Source organism: Amphiura filiformis, chromosome 16, assembly GCF_039555335.1.
Source record: "Amphiura filiformis chromosome 16, Afil_fr2py, whole genome shotgun sequence".
Lineage (NCBI taxonomy): Eukaryota > Metazoa > Echinodermata > Ophiuroidea > Amphilepidida > Amphiuridae > Amphiura > Amphiura filiformis.
In genome coordinates this window covers 37,982,133-37,994,979 of record NC_092643.1, presented here as the reverse complement: position 1 = coordinate 37,994,979, position 12,847 = coordinate 37,982,133, and the positions used below count along the sequence as shown (strand labels likewise).

The 12,847-nt window shown below is 34.9% G+C and overlaps 1 protein-coding gene across 1 annotated transcript in view; it reads right to left on the bottom strand.

Moving 5' to 3' along the window:
- The window catches only part of LOC140135956 (uncharacterized), a 48,435-nt gene extending 36,792 nt beyond the window's left edge, over positions 1–11,643 (bottom strand). Inside the window, exon 1 of the mRNA XM_072157654.1 lies at positions 11,245–11,643. Coding sequence (XP_072013755.1) covers positions 11,245–11,386 — 142 coding nt within the window. The 5' untranslated portion in view covers positions 11,387–11,643. The remainder of the gene's footprint in view (positions 1–11,244) is intronic.
- Positions 11,644–12,847: the final 1,204 nt, after the last annotated feature.

Genomic DNA, 12,847 nt, shown 5'->3' with positions numbered 1-12,847 from the left:
TACATCTATGACATTTTCAGATTCTAAATTAAATCCAACTTGTAAGACCGTTTCATGTTTGTACTTGCAGATATTAATAATATATAAGAATTAATCTCCATAGCTGAAAGCCATTTACGGGTTGAAATATATTGTTTCAGATTTTAAGCAAAATACCAATATACAGAAGGCTCATGTAAGACGCGGGGCTATTGTTTACGCAATAATGTAGGTAAGTGCAGCTGTTTAGTTTTATTATAAATCTATATGGAGCAGTCTAAGCTGATTCCATCAATTAGCTTCCCCCTGAAGGTAATTATAAGGACAAATCGTGTCCCATATTATGTGGTATAAAGGCCTTGATGGGATTCTTTCAAATGTTTCAGGTAGGTATTTTGCTTCTGAAATGGAAACCGATGATGAAAGGCAGATCGGCACTTATCTACAAAATAATATTTATTCTATTGGAAATTAGTCACAGAAGTAACTAAGTAACCTATTTCCATAGGTCTTGTGGTGCTTGAGTTAAGGCCAAAATATACCAAAACGAAAGCTTTGTGTGTTTCCCCCATCTAAGAAAGGTCATGGATACTGGAAATGTCACTCCTTATATCCCGGCCTTATATCAAGCCTTGGGATCTCTATTATACTTGTCTCAATATATCAGCACAAACACCATTAGGTCGTGCTCCCCATGACCTGTCTTAAACATAATTAATTGCTTGAAATACTGTAATTAAACTCCTCAAGTTATAGAGTTTATTAATGTTTATCATATTCTTGGAAATGGTGACATAGAATGTAATATTGTCGCTTAACATTAATCCGGTAGCGGTGCACAATTGTGGATAAAAAACTGTATGTAATGCGAACAGATTTAATATCGAATACAAATTAAAACGTCAAGCTGGCATAACATGACCTCATTTATTGTATTAGAGTATAGTATATAGAGTATAATCTAATTTTAACCCTAGGCAAATTTGTGACATAAAGAGTATACGGTAAATCTGCGAAAATCTATTAGGAGCGAATCTGACTAACGTTATCAAAATGAAATAATAATAATAAATTAAATAATAAATTAAATTGTTACGATGTACAGCCAAAAAAATTGTGCAAGTGAAAAGCGCCCTCTATGGCAATTAGAACATACCGTTGTGACATGTTGCTTACATTAACGTCAAGGGCGTAGCCTTAGCTCTCAAATGCCGTTTCTTCTGTTCAATTTGCTTGTTTAAATCTCGAGATATGTTTAGTTAACAACAAAAAGGTAAAATCACAATTGTGCCACTTTTACCATGTTTAAGAGGGCTGCACATGTAAATCAATGATAGCTGATGTTGATGCGTCTAATGCACTCCCCCTTCGGGGCTCGTGCATAAGACGCATCAACATCGGCGCGCATGCATTATTTTGTCTAATTTCTCTCCCAACAAATAATACATGTTCATTAACCTATAAGTTTGCAATATTTGTTTGTTTTTCAACATGTCTTGAGCATTCATGTCTTGAGTGACAAAGAAAACAGTATTTACCATGATAAAATCATTGACATCCACATGGATTTAATTTACAACAGAATGTGAATCTAATTCTCTTTTAATCTGTTTTAAGTGGAAAAAGAGAATCATATAATAACTGTATTATGATAAAACAGTGTAAAAACAGAAAAAACTATTTTTATTGTTGTATAATTGATGCGTTCTTTTGATTTCACGAAGGAACTCTTGATAAACTTGATTCTATCGTTGATCTTCCCTAGTAAAAGTGGCATAATTGTGATTTTACCCTTTCGTTGTTAACTAAACATATCTCGAGATTAAAACAATCAAATTGAACAGAACAAATGGCATATGAGAGCCAAGACTACGCCCCTGACGTTGATATAAGCATCATGTCACAACGGCATTTTCTAATTGCCATAGAGGGCGCTTTTCACTTGCACCTTTGTTTTTGAGACAGGCTGTATAGGCCATTAATACTCATAACGAAGACGTAGCCTGGATTTTCAAAGAGGAGAGCAATTCCATGTTGAGGGTTGAGGGCAAAATCAGTTCTCAAAAGTGACATGTCACATGCCGCTCAACGACCGGAATGTCGACGAACTTAGAAATGCAACATCTTTACCCAGTACCTTTTATTTTACTCATCTCAATTCTTAAGTAAGTATACTTATTTTTCAACGACATTAACCTTAATGCTTGGATCTTCATGTATTACAAAGTACGTTAACAGTGACATTCGTTAATCCATTGCACTTTCAAATATCTATTTCCCTAATGCATAGGTGACAGTACTCTTAAATCTCATCAATATCTGTTTCTTTACAATGTCAACAACAGTTTTGCGATTTGATCCAGTGAGGCACGACTTTTACCCTAATCTCGTCGACAACGAGGGATGTAGTTGGATACCTCACGATTTAATGCTTGATTAAGATCTCTCGTGGAAGGAAAACAGAATTGAATAGTTAGCTATTTCGACTTAGACATGCAACGTTATTTTGATGAATATAGTTGTTAATCTGTTCGGGAAAGAATGCTTTAGATATAGCTGTACTCGTTTAACATTATCGTGTTCCGTTAAACCTTGCACTTACAAAAGTAAAAGAGGTAGGGTGGTTGTCAATACAGGATTTCCATACTGGGTAACAAGTTTTCATCAAGCTCTGGTAGCTTGTATACTTTGTTTTAGAAAAAATAAGCCTAATAATTTACAGATAATGACCAGCAATTTCTGTAGAAAGTCATGTACATATTGGAGATTTCGACACAGGTCTGAATAAGCTGTAGGGCCTATACAAAAAGGTTGAGTACACATGGATTCTGACGATATGTGATAGTTGAGATCAAAATCTTTGAACTGGTTTTAGATACAGTTTCCTCAGCAGTATGTGTGACTCGTTCGTGTGTGGATTTATATTGGCTAATTACCCGCTATTGGCAGGCTGTGTAAAACGTTGGGTGAGTGTGGTTGTGTATATTTGAGAATAGTCCTCGCTGTTTGTATAAAATGACAAACTAAATAAACGGCTAAAGTTGGTATCCTAAATAGTGTAGACTCATCTCCACTACCATGACTACGAATATGAATCAGTAATTTTCAAGCAGTTAAACATGAATGTGTCTTCTAAACACTACATCGTTACAATTTCTCAAACTTCGTATTCTGGATTTCCTTTAAAGTGCTGCTGAATTTTGAGCTACAATTTAACTCTAGGTAAAGACAGATACATTCATTTATAAATTATACAATCTTGATATAATGCCTGCTTTAACTATACAGTGCACAACTTATAAGTTCCCCCTAATGCTTTTTGAAATAAATCGAAAATTATTTAACGAAATGTAAAATTGTTATGTGTAACCTTATTTGTTTTACAAATCTGGGCCAATTTGTAGTGTCACACATCATTGCGTTTGGCCACAATGGTTCATTATGTAAAAAAGAGGAGTTTTAAAAGTTGCACCTGAGTCCATAGGAGTCAATTGTCAAACAATACAGTATGTTAGGCCTGTCCATGTGTTTGTAATGGAAATAAAACTTAAAGTCTAGATGTTTAGTAGGGAATGTGTCCTCCTGCACTGTTGACAAGTGCATTGCAACTCCCATACGACGAGCAATTTCTTTCACCGGTACATTTTCATCCAGCAAACCTACATTTTCATCCAGCAAACCCAAATTCGGGCAAACGCGGCATTATTAAAATGTGACTTTTCGCATGTGATGAACTGCTGGCGATGTGGTGTATTCTCACTGCAGTACATATCCCTTCCATCTCAGACATTTATCATTAAAAAGAAAAGAATAAAACACCTGCTTTGCTTTTGAAGAAGAAGAAGAATACCAAAGATTAAGTTTTCTTTTACAAACACATGAATATCCCTGGCCTACTGTATTGTTTGAGAATTGAGTCCTATGGACTCAGATGCAACTTTTTAACACTGTTTAAAACGGTCTCCTTTTTTTACATAATGAACCATTGTGACTGAACGCAATGACGTGTGAAGCTAAAATTTGGTCCACATGTGTAAAACAAATAAGGCTACCCATATCATTTTACAGGTTTGCATTTCGTCAAATAGTTTTCGATTTATTTTAAAAAATATGTAGGGGGGAACTTATAAGTTGTGCACCATATAAATCATACGCATAAGCATTCAAATCCTCACCATGTACCGTGTAGTCCTAGCTAGGGGCATTGTTTGAACCAATCTATCGATATAGAAACGGTTCAATAACAGTGGTGATGATAATGTACTAGATCGTCTGCTGAGGCAATTTGTAGGCAGCTTTCGCTTATATTAATCGTGATGAAACACGTCAACCAATCGCAAATGAGTATTGACATTTAAAGTGCATATGATTGTTGTTGACACGATACAATCATTTGGAGAAGTGGTTTGCACGATCTACTGAACCTTTAAGAATGCATATGACATTTAGGAAGTAAAGGCATTGCTATTGCGATGGTTAAGTATTTTGAACGAATTTTCAGTGCGTGTGTGATGACCAAAATTTTGCTTCAGAGATAAACAAGGTACTGTATTAAAAGTATGATTACCGTATATAAGCAAATAATAATTTAAATGTTGGTGTAAATCGTAATTTATTTTATGGTATTGAATGTTTTAAAGAATTAATACCCAATAGAGACAGGAAAATAAGTAGTTAAGATAAAGCTTTTGAAATAGTTTCATACTAATGATGGTATTGGTATATTAATGATCGTAGCATTCGCTTTAAAGAAACAACCAACTACAAGAGTTAGACGACTCTGATCTCTAGCGGATAACTGTATGACCCGAGGTAATCATCCATATGCCCGGTCGAAACTATGGTCTTAACAGTAATTTGAAGGCAATAGACAATTGAACAACCTGCTGGCTACATTAATTTTTCACCTTAGTAATAGATGACTGCCCAAATGGATCGTTTAATATACGTTTATATTATTTTATAATTGATCAGGACCTTATGGTCATCAAACCAAGGGGAAAACAGATTGATTTTCACAACTACTACATATTAAATACTATTAAAACGAGTCTTGATGTATTGCTTGCTTTTAAGGCAATATAGATATAGCCACACAGTGGCTTCTAATCAAGAGTGATCCGGGTAGATTAAATCAGAGCATAGATTCTAGTAGGATTAATAAACCCAGTTCTGGCTTTGAACGAACCTAGCGTGTATCACAGCCTACAGATCATTCCTCACCATATGAGGATTACGGCTAATCCATTCGGGTCTTAGATACACTACAAGATTACTATTGTTGCCGGCTGGTTGCACAGGTAAACTGTCGTTAAGGTACTTGGCTGGTGATGTGCATGAATGCATGGTTTGTCTAAATACCAGGTGCCTCGGATACCCAAACAGTTGGTATAACCAGTGATACGCATTGTGGTATACATGGTTCCAAATCAATCCGTTTCAGAGAGAACCATTTACATAATGCAATTTTGATTATAAGTTGTGACAAGGATGGTTTGACATTTTCTCAATGAACCATTACTTGATTTCCCCTGTCATCAATACAGATTCCTCTAAGAATAAACGTTTTCAAGACAGTATAGCTTTTATCTAATTAAAATCGATAAAGTTTTCTACCTATTTTTATTTTGAGTAAAAGGAATACCTTGCCCTATATTCCTTTTACTTCTACAACAACAAGAAGTGAGCAAATTTATAACCATTATAGATTTTATACATCTTGATATCTCTTCTATGAACAATATAAACATCATGGGAATGTTTGTTACATATTGCCGTGTTCTAATTCAAACATTAATGAAATCAAGTCTTAGAAACTATGCAATGCCAAGAGGTACAAACAGAAAATATTGAAGCTAGGGCGAGTAGAACGTGTGGTTTGGGGAAGCAACCAATATCTAAAATCATGCAAAGAAATGTTCTGATATTCGCTGCGGAATAAACAACTTTTTATTATTATGGAAGGATGTATACTCTAGAGAGTCTGCAGTGGACAAACTATCTAGCATCCAATAATTATTACAATGTGATATGTTGAATGCACTTTTCACAACCATTAGCAATTTGAATTTGGATTGAAGGACACGTTTTCGAGAAAAACGTGTTTCAAGGATATGTTACTAATAACGGAATCGATACTCCTCCACTGTTATCTCTCAGTGGGCCGATTGCTTTTGATGTTTAAGGTTCAAACTACTACACTGTATCGTTAATAGTTTCTAGGAATAACTATTATAGGGTAGAGGTAGCTTTAAACTAATACGTCACTATGTGAAAGGGACAATTTTGAAAAATCCCTTTACGCCACTATGACCAATGGTATATAGCATGATTTAAATCAAATAAGAATTGTGTTTAACTTTGTAAAACGGCTGGTACCATATTTTAACGTAAAATAACATATTAGATACTCTAATATAATCATACGTAGCTAAAAACAAGAACATGATTGAGCGCTGTAGTGTTACTAACCGACATTACATACGTTATTCTGCATTTGTGAGTATCAATTTGTTTTTGCTAATGCCTTTCCTACTCCCAATCTCTCCTTATCCCATCTAATAGAGACTAATACCATTACTAAGTGATGTGTTCCATTTCTACCTGAGCTCGATATCACTTATAATCTGTTTGTAGCAAGCATGTAAGTTATCGAAATGTGTACAGGAATGACAAATGCAATTTAACGATACATAATGCCGTCCAGTATGCGTGTCACTACGTTATGAGGAGTATGATGTCTGTATGAAATGAGTGTTTGCATTCAATGGCTAGATATGGTAAAACTTAATTATTGACCTATGGTTTTCAGTAAGATTGTAATTCAACATTCCAGTCACTGGTAGAGGTTTGTAAATATGAATGTAATGACGCAAATACACTATTATAATATATACATTTTGTATAATAAAGATGGGAAGGAATTGAATCTTATCAACTATACAATACTTGTACTTCAAACTGACATCCGGACTGATGTTTAGCAATTGCGACTCAAAATTTAGTTTAGCGGTAACAATAATACTAATAATAAAAATTCTAAAAGTAATACATTTAGGGCTTTATATTGCACGAGTCAACCCACGCGGGCTTTTTCACACGTTCCCAACAAACGCAAAATGTTCTTAAAATGTTTATTCAAAACGCTTAAAACATTTAAATATGTTATGAAAGGTAAACGTTTTTAAAACGTTAATGTAAACTATTTTGAGTAATTACTTTTGCAAAATATTTTGTCAACACATGAATAACATTCTGTTTACTTTTGCATAAAGCTTTCAAAAATGTTTTTGTTTTGAATGCTGTTTAGAATGTTTTGAATCAAAAGCTTTCAAAAATATTTTTTGAATGTTATTACTTTTTAGTTTGCTGGGTGTATTTGCTGGATAACACCTTATAAACCAATTTACACCATTTAGGGACACATCTCAATATACAGGCGCAGTCTCCTAGTCTATATAAATATATTATGACCATCGCAACCAGGATTACTACCAGAGTATTAACGTCCGGGTAAACCGAGGTAATTAGGGAGCTACGCAAGGTGAGTTCAAGCTAGCGCAATTATTTCCAAGAATACACTTTTTGTCAACCTCACTAGTGGTCGAACTCGGGACTACTTGCACTGAAGTATAAACGGCGCTAACGTTTAAAAACATATATATCATCATTTGACCATTAGTATGATTTTTGTCCGTTGGACACACTATCACCTATTTTGTCTTTACGGTGTTTTCGAAAGTTTACGTATTTATATTAAAATATTGACAGATGAAACAGTAGCACAACATCACTAAATGCAACTGCTGAAATAAGTACATTCACATAACAGCATTAGTTCATTAGCAAAATTAAGTTAGTAAGACGTGGGATAATGGTAGACGGGGCAACGGACTTTAACATTATCAATAAATGTCTGTGTGATGTTCGTGATCTTCGTTGGAGATCAAGTCGAATTGAAATCTAACTCGGCACAGAGGAAATTGAGTGTGGTTTCAGCTGCCACAGGAGTGGCGCAAGAGATATTTTGATTACTGCAAGACTGCTCTTTCATAGCTTTGTTGGCACATTTCGATCAGCTCTCAAACCAGAATCATTATTTTTTATCCAAAATCATCCATGAGCGTTTAATCACAGACAGCTTGCAAATTTATTCTGCAAGTCTGATTCGAACTCAGTGGTTGTTTATCTGAACCAATTACAGTCATCTTTTGTATCCGATGGTGGCTACTCGGGAGTGAATTGGGCACATTATATGTGGCCGAAAAGTGCTGAAAAGGTGTGCTCTGATCCGTCAGCTCAATTTCCGTATCACATCCTATTTGCTTGTTGGTTTGTAGCAACACTAGATTTCCGTTCTTTCAGTATATGCCATCTGCTACTGAATAATTCAAATTTAAAATGCAATCTATTTCGGGGAAAAGGAGGTTGGGTTGCACGGGTGTGGACAGTTGTGGTTAGTGGGTGTGGATGTGAGGGTATGTTATATGGGTTTGTGGGATGAATGAGTGAGTGGACGGGTAGAGGTGTTTTGTTGGTCTGTATTTTGGGGTGGGATGTGGGATTATTACTGTATACTGGGGAAGTATTATTTGTGTGCCATTATTACTATTGAAAAATATTAAAACAATGTGATATTTATGCAGGTTTTATACTAATGTTAATGGAATGAAACTTAATTTTATTTATTTGCAACATTTGGCCGAAGCCAGACAAAGCCCAAAAGTGCTCAAAGGCTACTAAATTAAAGGTATGTCAACCGAATATGATAGGGATATAAGAAGATGATCGATTTTAGAAGTAGGAGAAAACCCGAGGACGAGCCTGGGGACGAGCATGGATCGGCAACCAAACTCACATGTGGCAACGCGGCGAATTGAATCCTGGCCGCAGTGGTGAGAAGCGAGTTAAAAGACCACTACACTAACCAGTCCACCCATAATATTCATATTACGCTCTGGAGCATAGGCATTGCATGATGTGGCAATGGAACATCTCTCCACGGATTGTAAATATAAAGCGTGTGCCGAATGTACCCTAGTGGTAGCATCAGATGCTTTTATTCAATAATACATCTTATGAAATATTGACATTAAATCATGTCAGGACGAGACGTGATACCAATGTTGTATAATTGAACAGTAAGCCATATGACTCCAGACATTAAGAGGACGAAAAGATTTAATAGTTTTCCCTTGGTAGATTAGTTATACAATATGAAAGCCTGAGAAGGTATTTTTGCAGTAAGATACACTAATAATATTCATCAAACCACATGCGAGTAACATAACCAAAGGAATTTAAGGCAGACACATAAATATCATCATCAGCTTTCATCTTTCTCTTAACTCAAAGAATGATGGACAACTCTTTGAAAGAGCAAAGCCACTAAAAACCACCAGAGATTTCAATACATTCCCTTGCATCGACAGTGGGATGGGATTTAGCAACTACGATGATCATGGTGAATATCGGCGAATGTCTATCTACCAACATCTGTTTATATATTTATCTTGGGTTTTCTTAAACATATTCCATTTTGTAAAAAGAGCTAGTTTACTTTTAGACATAGAAAATATATAGTGACTATATAATAGTTTGTATTCATGAAACAATATATGTATAAATCTGAAGAAAACTCTTAAGCAAACTTTAGGACAAACGAAATATAATTAAATAAAAACATTTGCAATGATCATCTAACATATTATTTAATAGACTTTTATGTAGTGCCTCGTCTTTACACAACTTTTTGCCCGTGTTTCATTCGGCGAGTCCACAACGACTACGTACCGCGGGAGATTGCAAATAAGTACAATAATCATGGTGAATATCGGCGAATGTCTATCTACCAACATCTGTTTATATATTTATTTTGGATTTTTTTAAACATATTCCATTTCGTAAAAAGAGCTATTTTACTTTTAGACATAGAAAATATATAGTGACTATATAATAGTTCTTGAAGATGTTCATCAGGACTGTTCATGGTAAATTGGTATTAAATTCATACAACTAGTCCAAATATTTCCACTTACTTGCAGACGTTTCGGAAACTCACAGATCGTCACTGCAACACTAGCATCGATAAAGGAAACTGTGAGTTTCCGAAACGTCTGCAAGTAAGTGGAAATATTTGGACTAGTTGTATGAATTTACAAATACCAGTTTATATAATAGTTTGTATTCATGAAACAATATATATGTATAATGCTGAAGAAAACTCTTAAGCAAACTTTAGGACAAACGAAATATAATTAAATAAAAACATTTACAATGATCATCTAACATATTATTTAGACTTTTATGTAGTGCCTCGTCTTTACACAACTTTTTGACCGTGTTTCATTCGGCGAGTTCACAACGACTACGTACCGCGGGAGATTGCATATAATTATTTGGTCTGAAAAGGCCTTTGAATCACGAGTGTTGAAAATGGCATGAGAAAATCCTATTATAAAGTGATTTTGAGATAGAGAATGTAGGCTATAATCATCGACCGTAACATTTTACCGCTGTAAACCTCTAGATTGAATTCGAATGTCATAAGTAAAGTAAAGAAAACCACCTTACCTAAGTTGTTCCATGACAACTGTACGTCTAAATACAACGTCAGTCGATTGAACCGTTGTGTCACCCAGTCGGTCAGCCTTTGAATAAACTTCATATCCTTCTTTCACAATCTATCAATTTGTGTTATGTGTCTTTAATAAACATGTCAGATTTTAATTTGTTTTATTGATAATGAAATCCAATCACTTTAATGCTTACCTCAAATGTGAAATAACGCATACTTTAGTTTGTATAAAGTTTTTATTTTTTATACTTTTTATTTTTCCCATGATTTGTCACCATTGTATATGTGTTTTTTCTTGCTTGATTACAATTTAACTCTTTGGTGGTTTTGCTTTTTGTCGCTTTGTAACTTTTCGAAAAAGGTTTATATATATATATATATATATATATATATATATATATATATATATATATATATATTCATTTATTTTAACGTACACTTTCACATCAGTGGCACTCGTTTAACCAACGGTGCGTGGTCACAGTAGCTCTTTAAAATAGTATTTTCTAATTTTTTGTTTTGCAATGTAGCGGTAGAAACAACCTGAGTAAGATACGGACACGTTATTTGCCCTGCTATGCTATATGAAGCTGAGCCGTTTTGACCATATCAGTGTCAGTGTGACTTGGGTTATCTCAATGAATACCTAAACATGTTGTTATGATTTAATGTATCCGACTGAAGCTTACCTGCATGCTGTGGTTTAGGCAGACTATCCGAGCTATTAGTACACATAATTAAACTGGCTAACACCAGAAGCATCCAATTGTAAATCACACACATCATCCTACTGGTTATAATCCTCAAGGTGGTACAAGATGACTTTATCATAATCTACCAGTAGTTATATGGATATCAATATTCCTTACGTCAGATATCACAAGTATCAATCAAGAAATGCTCAGAAAGGTGAACTCTTTATTCCTTTTGTTTTATGCTTTTAAGAGGCATTTGCTGCTATAACATCCTGTGTATTATATCTCCTGCAAGTAGGAGCGATGATGATGACATAGCATTGCTCGCTACTATGATCCATTTGTGCACGAGAGTTTCACGGCCACATCTGAATTAATCGACAACTGTCAGGCTTCTGCACGCGTGTGTGGAACTATCCTCCAGCTGCTCGTGTTTATACCACGTACATATTACCCAGCATGCTTTACTCGCAGTTTATTGGTGGGATGGCATTATTTCAAGTCATACAAATCGTCGGTCGAAACCCATAGTGGCGTACGTGAACAACAAAATACGTTTCCGAGAAAAACGAATTGGAAGGAATAACGGAGTCGATACTCCTCTACTGTTATCTCTCAGTGGTCCTGGCTCCATTTGAAATTGGAGTTTAAGGTTCAAACTATTAAACTGAATCTTAAATTTTAAAAAAGGAATAGCTATTATAGGATATAGATAGCGCTAAACCTTTACGTCACTTTGTGAAGCGGAACATTTGGAAAAATCACTCTACGCCACTATGTCTTGCGACCGACGAAATTTGGTAGTAAATGGTAGTAAAAAGGCAAAATATTTATTTCAATTAAAAGGGCATTTCGTGATCCACAGCCTCATCCCTCCACTTTTCTCAAAAAAAGTTGAGATTTTTATATCACTGGAAACCTCTGGCTACATAATGTTTATGTACAAAATATTTCTTGCAGATTAATTCGTTTAGCAAAGATATCGTGAAATTTGAATTTCGTTCTGGTGCACCAGAACGAAATTACAACGCATTGTCTATGGAGCAGTGTAATACACATAATCATGCATAACTCGCGAACGCAAAATCGGAATCAACTGAAATTTTGGGAATAGGTTTTTTTCGTGGATATCTAATGAAAAATGACATAAATAGAGGATGCTAGGATCACGAAATACTCCTTTAAGTAAATACGAGATAAAGAATGACAGCAAGAAATTTAGAAATTCAAACATTTGGTTTTTAGAGCAGTTTGCACTTTAGTGACATGTTAGATCCAGACAATAACATCGATTAGTTCTGTACCACGAAAACGTGTTTTTATCTTTCGCTATGCGTGTTACAAAAAAAAATCAAGGTCATTTTCTATGGAGGAACACGAAATGGGAAGACTACATTGAAATGACATGAAAACACAATCATATTTCAGTTGAAGTACGGTAGTACATGGTGAGTCAAAAAAAGTGCAATAGAGCAAAGAATCGATAATTACGTAAGAAATACTTTGAACTTTCCAATTATTGAAAGTGTCTATCAATGCCACACTCAATAGGCACCTTCTGTGAAAAACTGAAGTCAATCACATCTACCGTTTAATT